This window comes from Tigriopus californicus, chromosome 1, assembly GCF_007210705.1.
Source record: "Tigriopus californicus strain San Diego chromosome 1, Tcal_SD_v2.1, whole genome shotgun sequence".
NCBI lineage: Eukaryota > Metazoa > Arthropoda > Copepoda > Harpacticoida > Harpacticidae > Tigriopus > Tigriopus californicus.
The window spans coordinates 11,676,673-11,698,017 of record NC_081440.1 but is presented as its reverse complement, the minus strand read 5'-3'; the positions used below and the strand labels follow the sequence as shown (position 1 = coordinate 11,698,017).

Below are 21,345 nucleotides of genomic sequence, written 5' to 3'. Positions count from 1 at the left end.
ATTGTTAAAGTGAATAAGTTTGTTTACGGTGGATTTATGGCCAAGATAAATCCATACTTTTCAAATAGATAATCAATCCATAATCTTGAACAAAATAAAAAATATATACAAATTTGGCAATCCTATATTTGGTTATGCACAGGGCTTTAGATAAGCACACTCAAATGAGAGACATTCCTTCAGAAGTGGAATCTAGGTTCTCGCATACTGGATGAAGGGACAAAGGATTGTGTTTGGGATCATCTTATATTTAACACCAGTTTGTCTGAGGATAAGGCTTCTCCCCTTTCACGGAAACCCAAGGCGAATAAACCACACTTGATGTTAATTGCGGGTCGTTCAAAAGAAACCTTTCGGCTTCAACATGTTGCTCTCATCACTTCCCCTTTGTCCATTCTCGAGGACAATGCGTCCTCTTCAAGTCTCTCTCTGGACCTTCACTGTTATTAGTAGGACATGCATTCACCACAATTATTTCATTATTTGACATTGCACTAACTTTTTTCATATTTAGTTGCAACAGGACCATTCAATGCCAGAGCCGGTCTCTCAGACTTTGGTGGGGATGTAAGCCAATATATGAATTTACTGAAGGGATCCTCGGCCTTCAGCTTCAAACCAGGTGGCGAACCAATGGAGGGCGACGATGACAGTGAAAGTGGTGAGGGTGGTGGCATGATGGGAATGGGCCCAGATATGTTTGGTGGGATGGGCGGAGACGACTCTGAGGATGAACTGATGGCTGGTGAAGAGAGTATGGACAGAATAGCTCGAGCCTTGATGGAAGCCAGTGAAGGGGCTCCCAAAGGAGATGGAGCAGCTTCCATGGGAGGAACCTTTGGAGGGGAATATGGAGATTATCTGAAGCTGTTGGAAGGTGATTCAGCTTTGGGATTCAATCCCCAAGCGGACCCCATTGCCGATAATCAGGCAAGTAACATATTAAGTCAGCCTTCTTGGAATATGTGGTTATGATTAGAAAATATGATTGGACCAGGACTTGCAATCTGATGTGTTTGGAGGAGGTATGAGCGGCAAATTCTGGGGAAGCTACAAAGGTAAAGCGAGTTACGATAGTTTCGACTCGAGTGATGAAGACATCATTGAAGAAATGGGGATCGAAGACGCCCGGCAAACACCAGAAGAGGATCAACCCGAGGATCGATACGACAGAATGGACGAGAAACATACAAACGTGACTGTCATCTACAAGGTAAAAACATTAATTGGGAATTGCTGTCTCTGAACTGGCTTGTTCGAGCAAAGCAAATCTACTCCATTCAAGCGAAAGTGATCAATAGGTTTCCTCTTTAAATTCAGTTCTCTCTTCATGTTTCTAGCCGAGCAAAGAGAAGTTGGAGAGCATTTACCACGAGATCCAAAAAGCTTTGATTGATCGAGATCGATCAAAATTGAATCAAGTTTTGGAGGCCTTAAGCCCCGAGAACATTTTGAAATCAGCGGCTTCATCAGACGAGGCGTACGCCATCAAGAAAGACTTGCGAAGCAATGACATGTCAGACGATCCGTACTCGGGAGAAACCGAAAAAGAAGATCAAAGTCGAACCACCAGCGATGCTAGAAAATCCTTGGAAACATTCCTCAAGCACTTCACAGACAATGTCCCCGATCCTATTGTGAGTGCTTGCCATTCTAACTGACCCAGCTGGTGTATCCTCGACTCCTCATGTCTTTGACGTACTAGAGGTCGAATTTCCACTAATGTTCTTACTCTTTTCAAGGCTACAAGTAAGGGTTTATCGGCAAGTTACCGCAACCTGACTCTCTATGGGATCTCAGATATCCGGATTTGTGGTCCGATTCACAAGTATTTTGGGGGAAACAAGTGGAAGGCGACACTATGTTTACCCCGCATTTCGACTTCGGTTAATTGTGTGGCTGGGCCTGGAGTTCCCTTCAAAGGCCGAGTGTCGGCCATTTTCAAGTTGCCCAAATTGGAAATCATGTACGTATTCGATTATTGCTAGAGCGTGGACAAATTTATTTGGCCATTATGACGCTCTCTTGTAATAATGAATGGCTTCGCACTGCTTTTCCTTCAGGTTCAAGCAAACCTCTTCGAGCGTTCACGTCATCAGTCTGAAGTCTAGTGCGTCAAGGTCTAAGTACGTGCCCACCTACGATTCGAGTATTCCCTTGAATCCTTGGAGTAAAGTCAGCATGAGTGGATATATGGTGGCTGGAGTTAAGAAGGTCTTGCCTAGTCTAGTGGACAGAATCCTGCTAAAAATCATGCACATTGTTGAACGTCTCGAATCGGACTAGGCCTCAGTTTGACCATAGATCTAGTGATAGTTGATTGGCAATATGTCTTTGAATGTGATATGCGACTACCAATGAGGATTTTGACAATTTTGAGTTGTTTGTTTGTTTGATTCCCTTGTGTATTGACTCTTGTTGTTTTGCCCACAAATACAGAACAGTTTCCTTGAGAAAATATGGGCGAGAGCGCTCAATTGGGGGATTCATTTCGTTAGAATCTGTCCCTTGGGGTCTGAGAGCTTATTTCAAAAATTTCAAAAGTGACCACGGCGAGAACAACGTGATTTTGTCTGGACTGAACCTTGTTCATGAAGACAAGGAGGAAGAGTACCTTTTTCATACTATTGATTTGATTTATGCCTAAATTTGTTTTGGTGGGACAAATTGCTCATACCTTTGCGCACTATTTGTCACGGTTCGCAATTGTTAGAAAGTCTCAAATTATCTCTCAAGGAAGGTGAGTAGAGATAAAAATGTCATTCGACCTCTGTGTCTCTTTATTTTGACTTCTGGAAACTAGCTGCAGTCCATGGAAAGACAAGATGTCCTCCGCTAAGGACAGAGTTTGGAAATACTCGGATGTTTGTACCACAATGAACTAGTACGATCATATCGTTTCCACTAGAAACTCCAGTGCCATTCTGTTAGTATCATATTGTTCCTTTGCAACGGAAGGTCACAAAGTGATTGCATAAGTATCGAGCGCTGTACTACCGTGCTTTCTGTGCAACAAAGTTGTACTGTATTCAACAAATTGCCGGAAATAGGGGCTCGTCGTTTCATAAGGCCTGACTCTCTCCGTGCTGCAAGTGGTAAGTCAAACAATTCTCTGATCCAAATCATCAGTATACGTAATTTGGTAGTTTGTAGCAATCAAACCATAACACGGGAAGATATACAAGGCAAGAAATTTTCGAAGGACCATGAAATCACAATTTTTTTAATCCAAACTCGGTTTGAACCGGAGGTTCTTGATTTGAGGACATTTATTTTCTGAATCACCCCAACACTTGTGATCATTTTTCTAGACAGGGTTTGTGAGCTTACCTTTCGTATAATTGCTTTATTGTGAGCTTGTACTTATTTGACTCGGAAACATACGTGTCCTTTATGTTCTTATCGGGGGCGTTCATCTTTATTTCGGCACTGTCAAAGGGTTTCCAAGTTACAGGCATTGTACCATGGATTTTCATCATGAAATTTGTCAATCGTGGGCAAAATCTTTTCTTTTCCAAGCGGTCTCATAATTCTGAAAGATTTGCAGGAGGGGAGAATCACCTCAATTGTATTCGAAAATGCTGTTGAACATCACGTAACAAGTTATAATCTTGTGATTCCATCAGATCTCAATTTGGAAGTACGGGTGGTGGTGTGCAGGCATTTTAAAGATGGTCAGGTAGGGAACAGTGGAGAGTCCTGTTGACCTCTTATGTAACGAACGAGAACGTAAGAGGCACCCTGTTCAGGAATTTCCCTTCAGTTTACGAGGGGCATGCAAGGAAATGTGAGAGTTTTTTTGGTCTATTTCTAGAAATACCTAAAAGAAGGCTTACGGACGGTTTGTATGACCAAACTCTGCAGACAATCGTCAGGAAAACTTTTCCTGTCAAAAGATACGTTCCTTTCATTTTTTATTTCCTTTATCAAGTCCCTGATTTTGTGTTTAATGAATGCTGGAGAATGTATAATAACATTGTTGAAGCATACTAGTTTTAACTAGTCATCAAATGAAATTTTTGGTTTTGACTTGCATTGTCTCATTTCCCAGTTTCTTCTTTTTCGAGGTAATTGTTACTCCAAAAAGGGAATAGGACAAAGAAGGTGTGGCCGAGGATTGAGTTAACTGCCTTTTTTCTTCAAAAGTGTTTTCTAACAATATCTTCATTTGCCATCAAATAATAATATTTGCCAACATTGCCAACCTTTGCCGTTTTGGGCAAGATCACTTGCATGATATGTTTTCCCGACAAAATTTATTGCATCAGGGAGATAGTGACGTAATTGACAAAAACAACACCTTTACCACATCGTGATACAAGTGCACACCGTAGGCGATAAAAATTTGGTCCGGAAGATCGCACGTACGAGTTGCAACTATTCATAGGATATAAGCTACACTCCGTTTTCCTCACTTTAGTTCAATTCCAACCTCCCATCGACATGGATAAGCAACATCAATCCCTCGACCAACTTCCCAAGGCCATCCAGCATTTGTGCATGGAGAGTTTGACGGCGCGAAAAAGCTCGTATTCACCGTACAGTAAATTCAAGGTCGGAGCGGCTCTTCTTCTCGAGGACGGATCTGTCATTACGGGTTGCAACGTGGAGAATGCCAGCTACGGCTTGGCCATTTGTGCCGAACGAACAGCTTGCGTCAAGGCCGTTTCTCAGGTAAGAACAGATTTTGAGCTCTCGCATTGAAGAGATCTAGTAAATTGGCTGTCAAAATTCGCTATAAGATCAATAATAGAGACTTGCTTTTGGGTGTGATTCTGACTCAGCGTCTATTCATACATATTTGGCGATTGTAGGGTCTATTTAGACGTTAATCGCTCACAAAACGGTTTTAGCTGTGCCATTTCAACAGAAAATAATTGATCAGTTTCAAACATGGTTTGCGAAGGAAGGTCATCGATAGTAACTTTTACATGGACAGACCTGACAGTTTAGAGACTGCATTAAGTATTAAGACTTCTTCACTGAACTTGGTTGCAATGCTTTGATTGAAGATTCGTTTTGATTGCTACTTTTTCAATCATTTAACACAACATTTGAAAAAAATAAATGAAAAGAAGACTTGAATTTACTACAAAGGCTTCAATAAATCAATCAACCAACCATAAGAATGATTGGATGACGAACTTTTTTTGGAAATGGCAGATAGTCTATGAATGATATTTCGGGCAAATTCACCAATTTTGTTCATATTTTCACTTGTTTTTTTATTCTATAAACTGAGGAATTCAATATCAGCCAAGAGTTAAAACAAGAGTGGTAGAGTAAACAAGAAAGGTTTTTTTGTTGGCAGTGGAGGCACTGAAAAATCTTCACTTTGTATCCTTGATTGGAATTCAAGTAGCATTAATAACACATAGATAATGCTTTTACTCGAACCTTCTAAAATAAGCGTCATTTGACATTAACGCAGTTTCTGTCAAAAAAACACCAATTTTAGTTTCTTGGAATCAAAATGTCACTCCTCTTACTTTTGATCACATTATTCCTTGAAAGACAATCGACCAAAGCAAAAAGATTGAAAAACCTATCCCAGAAAAGCTCTTTCATCTAATATTTTGAATTTCACCATCGGCACAAATACTTTGAATTGGGAAGTAAAATTGATAGTCAACTTACTCGATTTTTAAACCTTCAACACTCTCTTTTACAACTCTTTCTTCAACTTTCTAGGGCCAACAAGACATGAAAGCAATTGCGATTGCGGCGGATCTCGATGAAGAGTTCGTAGGCCCTTGTGGGGCCTGCCGGCAGTTTATGTGCGAATTCAACCCGGACCTTGAGATCTACTTGGTCCGCCTGGACCATAAAGTGCAATTGGTTAACCTTAACCAACTTTTGCCAGACTGCTTTTCGCCCAAGAAGATGGCTTTTGGATTTCACAACGGCAACTAAACTTTGAGTGACTGGTCGGAAGACGTTTCTTTATTACAAAATTATTCTTGTAGAAAGGACACCACGAGGGTTTCCTCTCCGAATGATAATAAATAAGTACAAACATGAATAAATAATTACCGTTTGCCATTAACGGAAAGGGGGCATCATAAGGTATCACAAATCGAGCAGAAAAGTAACTTTAAGATTGCCACGTTGGGTACAAGGGTTTCTGATTGAGACTCGCTTGCTCACTGTGTCAAATAACCGGTTTCTCGATTCTTGACGACACTTGAGAGACAAGACCATTTTTGACAGGTCATTTGAGCTCAAACGACTCGCTGGAAAAGGAGCTCTCTCATCTTGATCGTGGAAAACAATCGCGAGCAGAGAGTTGATAAGATCGTATCCCAAAGACAAGTGGAGCTCCAAATCTTCTGTGGGCACGACAAAGGGGGAGGGGGTTTAAAGTTTTCATCAAGACTGGGTGGGTTTGTTGTTTACGGTGTGGGTGTGTGTGATTCGCTCTCTCTCTCTCTATCTTTTTTTTTAACGTTCTTGGTCGATGGAGATATTAATCCAAGAAAAGGTGACATTGAATTGAGTGGTAAAGGTTTTTAGCTCGCACTCAAGGCTTCAGCCTTGTTGGCCATGGCCTCTCCAGAAGTCACGGACTCGACGCATTTCCATAAGCCGTATGTTTTTCCAACCTTAAATGGAGGGACGGTAAATTTCGGTCAAAATATATGAAAACTCAAAAGATTTACCTCGGTCTGCCAAAGACGAAGGGTTCCATCCTCGGATCCTGAGGCATAGAGCTCGCCATCAGGGGAGAATCTTACGCAATGAACAGGCCCAAAGTGGCCCTTGAAGTTCTCGACGGGAGCCCCAGTTTCGGAGTTGAATTTGTACAACTTGAAATCTTCGCCTCCACACACAAAAATCTTCTTGTCCAGAAGCAAGGAAGCGGAATACACGGTACAAGGAATCTCTACCTCTCGGATCTTTTCGTAACTGAGAGAAAAACAAAAGCATCGAATTTAAAAGATGAAATTCGGTACCTAACTCGATAGAGCCATTCATTACGTCTCAGCATTGAAGAAGGACACTTTGTTGCCATGAGCCACAGTCACGGTGCGGCCATCACTGGCCAATTCAATGCCACCAATACTGGAATCAAACGTGACCTTGTGGACCTCTTGCTCCGTTCGCTCCACATCCCACCAACGCATTGTCTTATCGTCGGAAACACTGAGCAATTGCCGATCTCCATCCCGATAAGCCACTTGCTTGATGCTGCCAGTGTGGCCCGTGATGGTGGCCAGGGGAGAATCGTGTTGCTCGAGGTCAAAAATGCGAATGAGCTTATCATTGGATCCGGTGGCAAGATGTTTGGAATCCGAGGAGAACTTGACTGTCTTGACGATATGTTTGTGTTGTAGCGTGAAATCCTCTTCGCCATTGGCGGCACTCCAGACCTTGGCTGAGAAATCGGCGGCCCCAGTCGCGGCTTTTGAGGCGTTGCTATTCAAGTCCACACCCCAAACCGCACCTTTATGGCCTTCGAAGGTGCCAATCCAATCTCCAGTATCACCTTGGCGCAGCATAGGCTTTCCATCTGAAAATGCAACATTATATAGACCACGTTAACGCCATGACTATGAATTACTGAAGACATGAAGCACTGGAAAATGGCACGAACTTCTAGAAATATGGACTGTGACCGAAGTTCCCGTCAAGGCGGCCTGCCCTTGGTCATAGCAACTCTGAGCCACTTTTCGAATCAAAGTAATAAAATAAGAAACGTTGATCTTTTTAATTAAAGGCAGGTCATTTTTATATCATTTACACAGTGGTTCAGGTCAAAGTTACATTCTCAAAAGCATATAGGGCTGAGGGCTGACCAAGAGCAGGCCGAAAATTCGAACTTTAAGTAGTGTTTAACGTTTACTACATAACTTCGAACATCTCTCCCGAGTTTTGGGCTCAAATTTGGCCAAGTTTATCTATTCAACAAGATCTTGCGGTCGAAGTAAGTGCTCATTTGGCATAAAGTGAACAGTTTAGGCGATGGGAACTTTGTTGCTTCCGTTCGCAGTGCACTTCTCTAGAGGTCCGTGAAAATGGACAGGGATGCTTGGGTCCAAATCTAACATTTTGGAAGTGAGTTGAAGGCATTGCCTTTTCTTTAAATGAGACGGATCGCAGGTTCATCTATAATTAGATGGTTCAAATTTCAGCTCCATCAAAGAACTGGATCAAAAGCGATCAAAATGTCAACGCACAGGACATTCTCAGGCACGGAATGAATGAATTAGCCCTCTTCTTATTATCAATTACCATTTCAATTCAATTTGTTTAGGCTAATTTAGTGAGTTGTAAGGGAACGTTACTTTTTACTCAGTCATGTGATTGAGCTGAATATTGAAATGTCAAGTTTCTGCGATTTGTTCAGTTGAAGAAGAAAACAAAACAGACTTGCTCCAATCCGAAATGTCAATTTCCGAGACTAGGATTTCCCGTCCATAGTCCAGTAATACAGGCTTAAGTACACCTAACTTTTTTCAAATTTCATTTTGCCCTCTTTTTAATAGAGCTCTCATTTTCCTCCTTCTCGCTCTATTCAATCTATTCAACGGCCAGCGCAGAACAATCATTTCTGCCCTTATTACTAGGCATTAGAGGAGGTAAAGCTATACAAGGCAAGAACGAATAATTTTGCTTCTACTCTACTCCAATGGCAATGATTGCCGTGTCCTAAATTAGTTTGAGCCCAAGTCATGACATCTCCACAAAGGTTAACTGAACCTTTGGGCGTAGCTCTATGTTCTCTAAAACATCTTTCAAAGACATCATCTCCGACCTACCAAGAGCATAAGCTCATCTCAAGCTAAAATGTATTGCGTCAAGTACCATCCCAACTCGATCAAGTTGAATGGCCACGTTAAGAGCTCCTGTCGATTCCAGGTGAGTCTGAGGCCTGACAGGCCTGACAACGTAATCCATGCTACACATGGCCTTTGTTCAAACGTTTTCAATCGTATTATGCCCTTTACTCACAGCCAACTAACATGAGGATACATCCAATACTCACACCCTTGTCTGTCTGTCTGTCTATCAATCATCCATCCTACTTCCTCATCCTGTCCTTGATCAGTATCAGTCACCTCAACTACCTCCACCACTACCACCGTCCCCTTCACCCCTGTCCAGATCCAACCAACTCCTACCAAACCAGATCGACCGACCCTGTCTCGCTGGCTCATTATTACACACACAGTCACAGACACGCATGGACTGGGCCTAAGCGCATTTAAAAGGCACAGGTGAGGTGAACTTGGCCCTCACTGCCCCCACAGTACCCCGGCCATTTTAGCCATCCAAGCCGCTCACCTTTGCAGGCCGAGATACAATAATAATCCGCCACATCGTCCGGGTTCAGGTCGGAAAAGGCCAAGAAGACCACGGGTCGGGTGTGACCGGAACAGGTCAGCGGTGTTTGACGCATGGTAGTGCTCGAAACCGAGGTGGTGATCGTGCTAGAAGAAGTCATCTTGGGGGGAAATGGGGGCAGAGGAAGGGATAGAGGGATTGAGTCCGGAATAAATAGAGAGAGATGGGGTGAGTGGGGGGGGCTGGGCACGAGCGAGAACGAGGGGCTTGATGATCTGGAATTCAAGATCCACAATCCAATGCACGAACGCACCTCACCAGCACACAGTTTGATGGAAACTGAAGACAATAACCCAAGCGTGCACCAAGTTTTGCCAGGCAGGAAGACGAGGGTGGAGTAAAAAGACCAAATGAGGCTAACTGGGCTAAGTGGTGAGGGAGTCAGTCAGATGATCAGATTACGTTAGGATGTAAGAATATAAAATAAGGACATTTGTGACCGCGATTTATTGTTCATTGACTTCATTTGCTATCATAACTAAATCATGATCTAGAATCTGGACGAGTGACTAATTCTGACCTACTAGAACGTCTAGGGCAAAGTCGGCAACACTTGAAGAGACGAAACAGGGTTCCCATGTCTGGCCTTTTGTTTTGTTTTAGCGGTGACCTGTGAATTCTTTGCATACTTGAAACGCGCTAGCTTTAAACGCTTTCCGGCTATAAACCTTGAAATACCAGAAACCAATGCGAACCATTGAAAAACAAGAAAGGTGGAAACTGGAAATTGCTTGCGAAATGTTTATCGCCCTTCCTAAATTGCTAGCTAGGAACTAAGAGCGGTTTCTTGCCATGTTTTCCAAACAGAAGTTAATGATTCCGCACAAACGATCAGCGAGGAAGCACGAATTTGCTGCCATTATCTATTTCAGAAAAAAGTAAAGGTACATGGGAAAGACAAACAAATGTTTTTCTGGTATGAATGGCTGAGCCAATTCATTCCGTCCATCGATGACTGCAATTCGTGTTGGTGCACACATAATAAAGCTTCATCTCGTCATCCGCTCGCCGGGATTCAGCCTGCAATGAAACAACGTATTATGCACGGTTCAAATACCAACACAAATCCGATCATAGATGCCCTCGGTTTCATTCACGGGCGAGGTCATGAGGCCTCAAAGCCAAGATCAGTTTGAGACGATCACTCATCATGGTGTAACGTAAGCATTCAAAAATATATTCAAAGCACAACACACACTCCATTTCATATTAAAGACCTGCCTTCTCGGTTGATCATTCGGTCCACCGATGGCCGCACATCACGTTGGTGCACACATAATAGAGTTTCATACAATGCTCGACCCGAGCACTGGCCGCCTAATGAAGCCAATCATGAATCTAACAACCATCTCTGGGCGCTTACTCGTAGGGCATAATTAACCAGGGTGGTTCAAATAATGCAATTAAAACATGGAAAAATGCAATAAAAAATGCATTAGACCAGGCAAATAATTTCAAAGAAAAATGCACATGGTTTTGCTGTTTCTTTCTTTGATAGAGAGAAAAATGGGGAAAAGTTGAGAGACATGGCTTAGAAAAGGCACCCCTTTTTCGGTTAGAACGAGAGCCCTAGTTTGAACAAAAAACAACTTTTGTTTTGGTAAATCTGGAATGATTTGGCTACGGGCCATACTTTTATACGTAGGTGCTTGAGTAAAGTAGAAACTAGTTGGAGTTAACTAGTCTTCTACTTAATAGTTAGGCCACTTGATTTTGAAAGCTGATGGAAGCAATGTGATCTTGAAAGGTTGTGCCAAACCCTAAATAATCAAACTGTTCAGGTAAAATGTTGCTAAAAACAAAAGGAAGCAAAAGTCCAAAGAGAAAAAAAAATCATTTGACATTTTTCTTAAATTTTCAGTTTGTAAGGAAAATGGGAAGACTTCAGGTAAACGTAAATTTTTAGAGCTAGAACGGTGGAATTGGCAAAAACGCAAATTAATGCAAAAAAGCGAAAAAATGCATTTTCACGTTTTGAACATCCCTGATAATCACATGGATACGAGTAAGCACTCAAGCAATGGACCAAAAACTATAATACAACGAATGGTCGTATGTAGTTGTTAAAAAGAGAGCTGGATAAGCTACCTGGAAAAAGACGGCTTCTCGGTGTTTGCATTTAGGACAAGGATGATCCTCGGAACGCGGTAAAGTCGGGTCACCGATGACGTCGGCCACGATGTTGGTGATCTCGTCCACTTCGTGCATGATCTTGTTCACATAGATGCAATTGTTCTGGGCCAATTGCTTGTAGTCGCAATTCCGACAAGCATACAAAAGCACGCGGTTCTCCTTGTCTTCCCGGGGATACAACATGTTGTTACATTCCTGAAGAGATAAACTAGACTGATTCCACTTCTGAGGGCCACGTTTACTACATGATCTCCATATAAAACACTGCATTAACCCATTTACAGCAATTGCTTAACTTAATTGACAAAAAAAATCTAACCGGAGAGAACTAAGGCAAGCCACAACCATCCCTAGCTAAGCGTCCTTTGACTCGATTTAAAGGCCATTTCAACCTGACTGACTTGGGGTGATCATGAACGTTTTGAATGGCCAACGGCATTGGGCAGAAATTGGAATCATAATATTCGACGCTAAACCCTTGTTGATCATGAAGAAAAGATGAAATGGAAACGGTGGGAGTCACGACAATCGAAGTTGTACCTGACAAAACCGGATGCCCACAAATCCGGGACCTTGTTCGACACCACTGATATTCATCACGTAGGTATGTGCAGTGCTCGAACCCACGCTCTCGATTTTGGTTCGATTGGGCAACTACGGATTAGGACGCCAACTGAATGTTTGTCGAGTTCAGGGATGTTGTGGTTGAGTTAGTTTATTTGTTGTAGAAACCCAAAATTCAATTCAGCTGATAGAAAAAAGATTTCGCGAAACCTCGAGGCTTTTTGAATTTGTAAGAGACAAAGAGTCATGTATAAAATACAGGATTTTTACTCATTTAGGGCACATAAACATTCCCTTCAAAGCCTGAGACTACAAGACTTATGATTTTTCATAAGTGCAAAGGGCCCATTTTTGTTGAGGCTATCGGGCAATTGTGAATCACTCTGAAAAATTAAATTAGCAACATGGCACTTAAATGGTGCACAAGTATACATAGAGCCAGTGCTTTTGTTAATTCATGAGCCATTAAGCAAAGAATTCTCATTCTATAACAGTATTGTACAAAAGGATCAAAACATTGGAACTAATTTTCGCTATCCTTTTCAACATCTTTATTTTCTAACATTGTTTCCACAACATTGCAAAGTTGCACATTTCAAGTTAAGATGAAAACCAGCTGGTTTTTCAAGTTCCCAGCTGAACCATTGATGATATTGTAAATTATTTCGAAATTGGCGTAAGCAACGTAAAATCACCCCAAATGTCAGCATTAGGGAGCAGTGCTGGGCATCATCAAAATAAAAGTTAATTTTGTCAATTAATAAATCATAACAGAGAAGTTTACTTCCTTAATCCTTAATTCTTTACTTTTGTAAAGTGTAAGGGCGGCTTTACACTACGAGTGTCCAAACTTGGGTCAGATTCCTTTCTAAAAGGCTCAAGTCCGGATTTGTGAAAAAAATCTCATTCTTTGGTTTAAATTTCGCAATATGAGTCTTTTTGTTCGACTTAAGTACAATGAAAGATTCGAGCCCTCTGCAGGACTCGCCCCAGCGTTAGTCCCACTTCAATCCTGAGCTGAATTTATTCAATTAGACACGAAAAAGTATAGGGTTTTGAATGCCTAATGTTTATGTAACATATAAAGCAATATTTTGCACTTTTTGAGGGAAAAAAGATAATATTTTGAGATAGTAAAAAATCAATACTTTGGTCAAGAGGATCAAAATTGTGTCTCGACCCTTACGTCATAAGTTGATTTTTGTCATCGAGAAGGTGCCTTCGATGAGAAAACATTAAAAGCCATTTTCGACCACTTGGTAGAAAGTGGCAGGAATTCCTTCAAAAGCGATTTTTGTCATCCCTGAGTGAAAGGCTTCAAAAATCTTTAATCAAATCAGGGTATGACTTGAAAGTTAGCAAAGCAACCTTCAGCATAAGGTGTGCCTACGTGTTGTTTGTAGAGAGCTTAATATACAGTATTATCTCGTAGACTTCGCTAATCTAAAAACTATCATTAAAACATATTTGAAGGATGATAATTTATTCGATTTTTTTTTAACTGAATAAGAGGTTCATATTCAGACAAAATAGCTCTCCACCGACTGACCAAAAACCTCCTCCATGCGTTTAATGAGTCTTTTGCTGGATTTCTCAATCTCGGGATCTTCATCCTCCAGCGTCTCGAAGAGGAAAGTTACGGCATCCGGCAACACGCCCATATACTCGTCGCCTTTCTTTTCGACAAACTGTGTAATGATATTGAGCACCGCTGATCGAATCTGAAATAAAAATGAGAATGGGATATATCAAGAACATGAAGCATATACTCAAAAACCATTCACTCACCACTGAGGATGAGCTGCGGAGGTTGAGCAACACATTGTAATTGAGATACTTCCATTGGGTCTCATCTTCTGTGCTCAAAGCCAGTTGGGATAGGCATGACGTAAGTCCATTGAGGAACAAGTCAAGATGGTCCGGAATGAAAAACTCGTACCCCAAGAATGCAAGCAGAGAATTCACGTGATCCTCGTAATTCTTCGTGAGGATGGACTCAATTTTATTGAAGGTGAAGATGGTTTGAAGGGATTCCATGATGTATAAAAGGAGTTGGAGCACCAGTCGTTCGTTCTTGATAACCTTCTCCGCCTTAAAATAGTGGTTCAACACATTTGTAGCCTTCAGAATCAACGTCTCGCTGATGAACTCGAAAAGGGACTTCAACTTCTTGGCGACTTCCACCGTGATATGGAACACAGTGATCGTGCCATAGATATTGCTCTCCGCCGCATCCAGGCTCAAGTTGAACACCCTGTAGAACAACGGTTTGAAATCGTCCAGGGATAACTTCAGGGTCAGAGCCAAGAACGCCTCAATGATGTTGGTCTCGACCTCATTGATCTTTTCCATCGGGAGCTTCTTCTTCATTGTCTCGCGATATTTAAAAGCATGGAGAAAGAAGTCCATGAAGGGCGCCGAAATGGCCATGGCTTTTTCCTTGGTTAAAGTGGACACGTTTTCTCGCAATATACTCAATAAGGTACTCACGCATTCGCTTTGGCCCTTAAGATCATCGAAGCAATCTCGGCAGATGGAAAGTAGCGAATGGCTCGGGATCCCTTGCGATAGGGAGCTTTGAAGGTTTCGAATCCGACTGCTCAAATGTCGGGTTTGATCGCTTGGGTTTACTTCGATCTGGCTCAAGGAGCACGTGGCCACAATGAAGCTCTTGAAATGAGGGTTCAGGAAGCCGCTGAAGTTCTCCATGAGCTTCTGGATGGCCAAGATGATACTGTTGAACAAGATCGGGTTCATCTGAATCGTTTCAACATCCGCCATAAGCTCAAGAATCCAGACGACAAAAGGCATCAGATGGGCCACAGCCAAAGGTCCAATGCTCATAAAGATCTCAGAGAGGCATAACAAGGTGGAAGCTTTGACATTGGCAGAAGGAAGGGTCTTGAAAAACGATGCTTTGGAGAGAATGGAGGCAACTTTTTGCAGGCTTTCGCCATGGTCGAAGCCACCAGCCTTGGCAAAGGATCGTACCCCAAGGATGGCCAATTGCTGATTCATCTCGGACTCGACGAGTTCCTGGCCTTTGACAATCACCTTCCCTGTGGCTAAGGTAGTCATTGCCATAAGGAGATTGGGCAGAGATTCCTCTTTCAAGAGTAATTCATCACCTTCTTGGAGCTTGGCATTGAGCACTTCCAGAGTTTTCCTACGAACGGTATCAAACTCGTTGGCCAACAAGTTGTTAAATAAGGCCACAAAAACCTTGGCGGGTAAGACTCCTAGAGCCCCTTCCAAGATGCGCTCGCTCAATTGGATTAGATGCTTGTGGATTCTAGATTCCTTGGTGGTCTTCTCGTAAGTTTCCAGGCTCAAAATGGAACACTGGATCAAAAGGTGAAGATTCTGATGAATCTGGTCGCCCGACTCCAAAGCTTGGATCACTTGTCTGATGAAATACTTGGAAGACAACTGACTGGACACGAAATTGAGCATTTTCAATCGGATCAAATCGTACTCATTCGCACTATTCAATCCTTCTTCAGTTGCAGTCTGGCCGTCCTTCGGGTCGCCAATCTTGAGCATCTTTCGAACTTCTTTGTTGTCATTTTTCAAATTAATCATCATCCTCAACACGGATTCGATTTGCACCATGGCCGAGAATTCGGAATATAAGCTCTGGATCTGTTGCAACTTTTCGCTCTGGTTGAATTTCATGGTCTTGGTTTTTTGACCTTCAATGATGGTCCTCTTCTTCCCAACGGTCTTCAACAAGAGCAAGGTCACCACCCATAGAAAATCGCTTTCTCCTAGACACTTGATCAGTTTGTGGAGGAAGATCTTGAACCGATGCGTGGCCATATCTACTGAGGCATCCACGAAAGTGGTAATGATTGACAAGCTCGTTTCATGGAGTTTGTCGGGACCTTTGGATTGGCAAACACGTTGAATATGGGGGATGATTATATCAATAGCTTGGCATGCCACATCAAAGCTCTGCTTGGAGTCAATCTTCAGGAAATGGGTGCCCATGAACGTGAATATCTGAATGCTATTCTGGAGTACATACTCGGGATTGAAAGTCGAAGCCTTGGCCAGGATGAGCAAAGCCACGCTCTTAGTACCAGGGTTAGCGCAAATCCGAATGCATTGAACCAATAACTCGGGATTGACCATGGTTGCTTCCAATTTACTCAGCTCAGAATCTGATTTACTATCAAGAATCTCATGAATCTGGGAAAGGATCAGGTCAAGGGCGTAGGATGTCTCTGTCGACTCATTTTGTCCAAGAGCTTTGCCCAAGAGGGCAAAGAGGGGTTTCAGGAGTTTTTCGCCTTCCTTGCCGAACGCCTTTCCACCAGTTTCCAAGACAAAGAAGGTTCGGCTCCACTTTTGTTCGACTAACTTGCTCTCCGAGACCGGGAAATCTTTCCCATAGATCTCGGAGAACCTGCCTCGACCAGATGTGCGAGACAAGGCAATATCCGCTTCGAAATGTTGTCCCCAGATATTTTTCAACTTATTCAAGATATGCTCTCCGTTCAGAGGAAAGGTGCCAATTAAGGCTTTGGCCTCGATGAGAATGTCGCTTTGCTGTACATCAGTACTAAAGGCAATGAGCAAATCATAAATGGGCAGGATGACTTCTGGGTTAGTAATTTCAGCATTTCCTGCCGCGTGAAGTGCCAACGACCCCAGCGAAACCTGGTTTCCATTCAAATCCACAGGTAAAGAAGATTGGAAGACACGATCTAAAAAGTTCCAACACTGGGGTTCTAAGGTGAAATATAAGATAGTTGGCAAAAAGTAGTCTACGATCTTGACCAAAGCTTGGGTTTTCTTCTTCTCTTCATCTGCAACATCTTCATCCCCGTCCACTTTCATTGTCTTCGATTCCAACAGCGAATATCCGTGTTCACAAATCTTAATCATATCCTCCTTGGCGAACAACGGTGTAAGGAATACCGCTGTACCACCCATAACCTGAAAATCTAGCACCAACTCCAAAAGGCATCGCAAAACTTTCAGGCTGTTCTTGTTTTGCTTCGAGAACTTGGCCATCAAAGTCTGGATGTTCTCCGGATCGCCCAGAAATGCGGCCCGATTATCCCTGAAAAAGTGGACCAACAAAGCGAATCCTTTAAAAGATTTTCCATCAGAGGCTGCTGCGTCGTAGCAGCAATCCAGAATACCCATGGCATGACCTCGTCTTTTGGCTGATTCTCCAGCCAAGATGGCTAAAAGCTGGGGCAAAATATTGGATTTGGATCCCAATACTTGTTTCTTCATCTCGGGATTTTTCAAGCATCTGGTCTTCAATTCTCTTAGGGCAAAATCTTGCATGGCCGGGGAAATTCTGGAGTTGGTTTTGGAATCCTCATTCCAGTTCTTGTCAGTAGGCTTGGTGAGCAATCCTGAGAGGAAGACATCCAATCGACCATCCTTGTCCAACGACGAAAATAAGATGTCAGATATATCTTGGACGATGACTTTGTGTTTCAGCTTTTTCCAAGCACAAATGGCGTAGAACATCTTATAGGCAATCAGCTCACTGAACGACACATTACGCAGGCTCTCCAAAGCATAATCAATGGCCTTGACCGGGATGGTTCTGGTTTTGGCTGAATCAATGACGATTTGAGCTTCCATAGCTTGACCAATGATTTCATTTGATGCCTCTTGAGGTGGTTGTTTCACTTCGCAATCGAGCTTATCTCGACAAATTCGCAATAACTGCAAGACTTCGTCGGCTGTGTGGTCTCGGGTAGTTTTACGGGCATGGCTTAGTTGGTAGGAAGCCACGAGAAGAAGTAACGTGATCAATCCTGGACTTTGTAGAACCAAAGAGTTGCCCACTTTATCCAAAAGACTAATGAACTTGGAAGCATCCAAGCTCTTTTCAAGTTTCTCAATCACTTCCTTGTTGAAATCTTGGTACGGCTTTTTCAGATTGCATTGACGAGAGAATAGGATGCTTTGGGTCAATCCCTCCGTGTTTTTAAAGAACCAAGTCTTCTTGCTCGCCTCAAGAACGACCTTGTAATCATCAGAGGGAAGAATCAAGAATTGCAACAAGAGCAAATCAACCTCAATACCATGGGCTTTCAGTTCTTTTTGAATGGCCGTATTCGTGTTGAACTCCTCTGAGCAGATGAATGGTATTATTTTAGACACCACTTTGGGTTTAAGGCAGTATAATCGAATCAAGTTGCAAGTGATTTTGGTCATTTCTTCGGCCGTGATCTGTAGAATGAGAAATCTGGGGCTCACAGAAGAAAATAACGTCTTGACGGAGGCAGCATGGGTTTTTAGATTTTCTTTCACCAAGGGGGATTGTTGAGCACGTTGGAGTTCCAAGTAAACCCCACGAACCTCGGCGATCAAAGGATTGTCCATCAAAATCTTCTTGGCAGCGATTTCATCAGAAGACGGGAAGTCTCCAACGGTGCCTTCCAAAAACATGATATCGCCTTCCTGCATTTCTTGGCCGGAGAACTGAAGATACTGTTCCGGGAACATGGTCTTCAGAGACGCCATCATGTCTTTGCACTTGCGTACTTGTTCAGAACGTGATGTGTCCTTCTCCATCTTGATGTGATTAATGGCTCCCCGCAACGTTTGAATTAAAATGATACCAAAACTCAAGTCGGGCCGAATCAAGCCCAACCCATGATGGATCAAATCCAACAGAACCAGCGCGTCCTGACCATTGGAAAATTCCTCATCAGCCATATCAATGCGTTTCAGTAGCAGAGCTAGAACCCCTAGCATTTTCTTATGATATTCGGGATTGTTACGGCCCGATTTTCCCTCCCAAGTATCACGAATAGTGACCTCTAGCAAGCCCAAGCAGGTCAGCGCACTTTCCATGGGAACAGCCTCAATTTGGCTCTTGACCAAGATCATCCATAAGGCTAAATTGACAAAATCTACGTTTGTTGAGCAACATTTTCGAATAACCTTCAACAACCTTTGAACGACTTTGGCCTTCAAAGTGACCTTGGGCAAAACATGGGCCATTAAAGTGGCGCCGGTGGCCCGAAATTCGCCATGATTGGATTTCAAGCAAGGCACGATCACTTGCATAAGCCCCATAACGTGATGCTCGTCGATGGTAACTCCAGAATCCAAGGCGGAGGTCACGACTGAGACGAAGAAATGAGCGTGTCGATCGTAATCCACGTCCGGATAACGGGCGCGATGTCTGAGGGTGCGGTTCAAAAGGTGACAGAGCACCTTAAAGAAGCCCTTGTCCCGGGCAGCATGCTTCCTCAATCCCACCCGAGTGGCCGGATGGCACGCCTGCAAGAATCCGTTCAACCAAGGCGGATACTGGCCCTTGGGCAGGGTTTGAACCACGGCGGTCACGGCCAAATTGAAGATCTTGAACTCGAAATGTGGCATCAGGCTCCAGAGAAACATCTCGGGATCCTTGGCGTGCAATTGGTGAACCGTAAGTAGATATTGCAGCAAATACTGGACTGGCGCCCGCAGGGCCGCATGACTCAACATGAGGTAGACATCGCACAGATCTTGGGCCTCGTTATCCTCCTCAGATTCATCGACCTCCATGGGTTCATCCGTATCTTCGGGGAAAAGACGAGCTCGGAAAGGGTACAAAGCCGGACAGTCCGTGGAGAGTTGGTCAAAGGCCTCCAAGGCCAACAGGCGGAGGCGCTTGGGATCCAAACCGGCCACATCCTCCACCAAACTGGGGGCCGTGCCATGCAGCACCTGCTCTTGATTGCAGGCCGTCAATGGCGTTTTCAGCCGCTCTAATTGGCGAGACAAAGAGGTCGTCATCCTAAAATTTAGTTCTTACACGAATCCACTCTGAGAACCATCAATTTCATCCACGGTCAAGGAACAAGGATAAAGATCAAGTGTGTTTATTTTTGCTCCACGCTAACTTTGTTGACAGAAACACACGTGGACAGTGTTGCCATAAGAATTAGCTCGAAAACGATGTTGAAAGACGGATGCAAGGAAACTGACAGAGGAAATGAGGCCTAGGCGAAATGATGGATGATCGACGTCCGAATGACATATTAAAGACCTGAACAAGATCTCATTTTGGGCCTATGAATAGAGGGGCAGGGTTCGAATGAGTTTGACCAATATTTTTCTGGCCTCTGCTCTTTTGGCACAAAGACTGCTCAACGAGCCGAACTCATGAGTTTGACATTCAATATTTTTTTATCTTCGCTCCTCTACCGTCTCTACTACCTTTGACTGTCTGAGAAGATTGAAAGTCAAATTGCCAAAGTGAAAGTATTTTGAATATTTACCCGTACGCTCTTCCTTTCAGAACTCAAAAGTGCAAGTAATGTGGGATTAACGGGCTGTCCAAAAAACGCCCTTATTCCACTGCTGGTACTTTTGTTGGTTGATTTGGTTTTTCACGGGCTCTTCTAACCGCAAGAAGACATGTAATCATCAGTACCAGTACAATGAAAGATCATATTTCGTCCATTTTTCACCTTTTAACTTTGGTCTAGCGAGAAACTTGAGTTGGCAGACGGAGCTAGTCCTTGAATGTAGGGCTAATCTGGAATGCTATTCAACAATTTGTCTAAGTCCCACTTGAAAGATGCTACCGTATCAACAACGTCTCTGTAACGAATGCTAGAAGGAACCACATAAAACAATGAAGGAGCCCAAGAAAGAAGAGAGGTGGACTTCATTGTTTGAAGTAGCCTGGATTTTTGAGGGCTTGAAGGTGCTCTCAATATGCACATTTAGCCTCTACAGTTGCCACAAATGACCCTTAAACCTGGGTTGGGATAAAGCACAGGATACTTTTGAAAACGCACAGTATCAGATACCTTTTGTACCTTCTCTGAACACTATACAGTCCCCACTTTATCAATTTATCCTGATATGAGAGCTCTCTCATTTCTTTAATGTTCCTAGTGAAAGCCATTGGACTTGTTTGACCTTTTCTAAATCTGCTGATCTCATTGGAGCCAAAATGGGTGAAGCATATTCAAGATGAGGCTGAACAATTGAGTGGTACAGAGTCAGCATTGGGATACTATCTTTGACCTTAACTGCCCAATATATACCACCTCATGTTTTTGTAAAGTTTTACCCACCTTTCGCTGGATATGCTCATCAAACTTTCTATTATGAAGGCTACACCCAAATTCTTCATGGACAAGACTTGCTTTACCTCCATGGTCTACAAGTGGGGTGTTCAAAGATGTTGACCCAAAGCCCATTGAGCAAAATTTCATTCCGTTCAAGGCAATATTACTCTCAGTCTATTTGCATTATTTCGTTTTATATGCCTTTTGTTGCATTTTTCACCGCTTTGGCTCAAAAATTGAGTTTCCATTGCTTTTA

General features: G+C 42.9%; 5 protein-coding genes across 7 annotated transcripts in view; 2 read left to right on the top strand and 3 right to left on the bottom strand.

The window, feature by feature from the left end:
• The window catches only part of LOC131877341 (uncharacterized), a 3,728-nt gene extending 1,270 nt beyond the window's left edge, over window positions 1-2,458 (top strand). Inside the window, exons 1-6 of one of the 2 annotated variants that reach the window (XM_059223004.1) lie at window positions 63-449; window positions 515-930; window positions 998-1,213; window positions 1,341-1,637; window positions 1,743-1,966; window positions 2,064-2,458. In XM_059223004.1, coding sequence (XP_059078987.1) covers window positions 365-449; window positions 515-930; window positions 998-1,213; window positions 1,341-1,637; window positions 1,743-1,966; window positions 2,064-2,286 — 1,461 coding nt within the window. In that variant the 5' untranslated portion in view covers window positions 63-364 and the 3' untranslated portion in view covers window positions 2,287-2,458. Of the gene's footprint in view, window positions 1-62; window positions 450-514; window positions 931-997; window positions 1,214-1,340; window positions 1,638-1,742; window positions 1,967-2,063 lie in introns of those variants that run through there. The other variant, XM_059223085.1, reaches the window with a different exon arrangement.
• Window positions 2,459-2,932: 474 nt separating this feature from the next.
• LOC131877655 (cytidine deaminase-like) lies at window positions 2,933-6,046 on the top strand. The gene is made up of 3 exons (XM_059223435.1): window positions 2,933-3,095; window positions 4,421-4,674; window positions 5,692-6,046. Exons 2-3 carry the CDS (start codon window positions 4,444-4,446, stop codon window positions 5,911-5,913), a joined length of 453 nt encoding a protein of 150 aa, XP_059079418.1. The 5' UTR covers window positions 2,933-3,095; window positions 4,421-4,443; the 3' UTR covers window positions 5,914-6,046.
• LOC131877573 (serine-threonine kinase receptor-associated protein-like) lies at window positions 5,922-9,648 on the bottom strand. The gene is made up of 4 exons (XM_059223316.1): window positions 9,286-9,648; window positions 6,979-7,510; window positions 6,660-6,906; window positions 5,922-6,602 (listed from the first exon to the last, which is right to left on the bottom strand). The coding sequence occupies exons 1-4, from the start codon at window positions 9,443-9,445 to the stop codon at window positions 6,510-6,512; spliced, it is 1,032 nt and encodes a 343-aa protein (XP_059079299.1). The 5' UTR covers window positions 9,446-9,648; the 3' UTR covers window positions 5,922-6,509.
• Window positions 9,649-10,171: 523 nt separating this feature from the next.
• LOC131878688 (DNA-directed RNA polymerase II subunit RPB9-like) lies at window positions 10,172-12,217 on the bottom strand. Of its 2 annotated transcripts, XM_059224771.1 has the most exons (4): window positions 12,019-12,217; window positions 11,434-11,673; window positions 10,567-10,662; window positions 10,172-10,365 (listed from the first exon to the last, which is right to left on the bottom strand). In XM_059224771.1, exons 1-3 carry the CDS (start codon window positions 12,073-12,075, stop codon window positions 10,579-10,581), a joined length of 381 nt encoding a protein of 126 aa, XP_059080754.1. In that variant the 5' UTR covers window positions 12,076-12,217; the 3' UTR covers window positions 10,172-10,365; window positions 10,567-10,578. The 2 variants fall into 2 exon arrangements, with proteins under 2 accessions (XP_059080754.1, XP_059080745.1); XM_059224762.1 differs by lacking the exon at window positions 10,567-10,662 and having other exon boundaries at window positions 12,019-12,214.
• Window positions 12,218-13,498: 1,281 nt separating this feature from the next.
• Window positions 13,499-19,941, bottom strand: LOC131878540 (HEAT repeat-containing protein 1-like). The gene is made up of 2 exons (XM_059224542.1): window positions 13,831-19,941; window positions 13,499-13,763 (listed from the first exon to the last, which is right to left on the bottom strand). Exons 1-2 carry the CDS (start codon window positions 19,801-19,803, stop codon window positions 13,563-13,565), a joined length of 6,174 nt encoding a protein of 2,057 aa, XP_059080525.1. The 5' UTR covers window positions 19,804-19,941; the 3' UTR covers window positions 13,499-13,562.
• Between the last annotated feature and the right edge of the window lie 1,404 nt (window positions 19,942-21,345).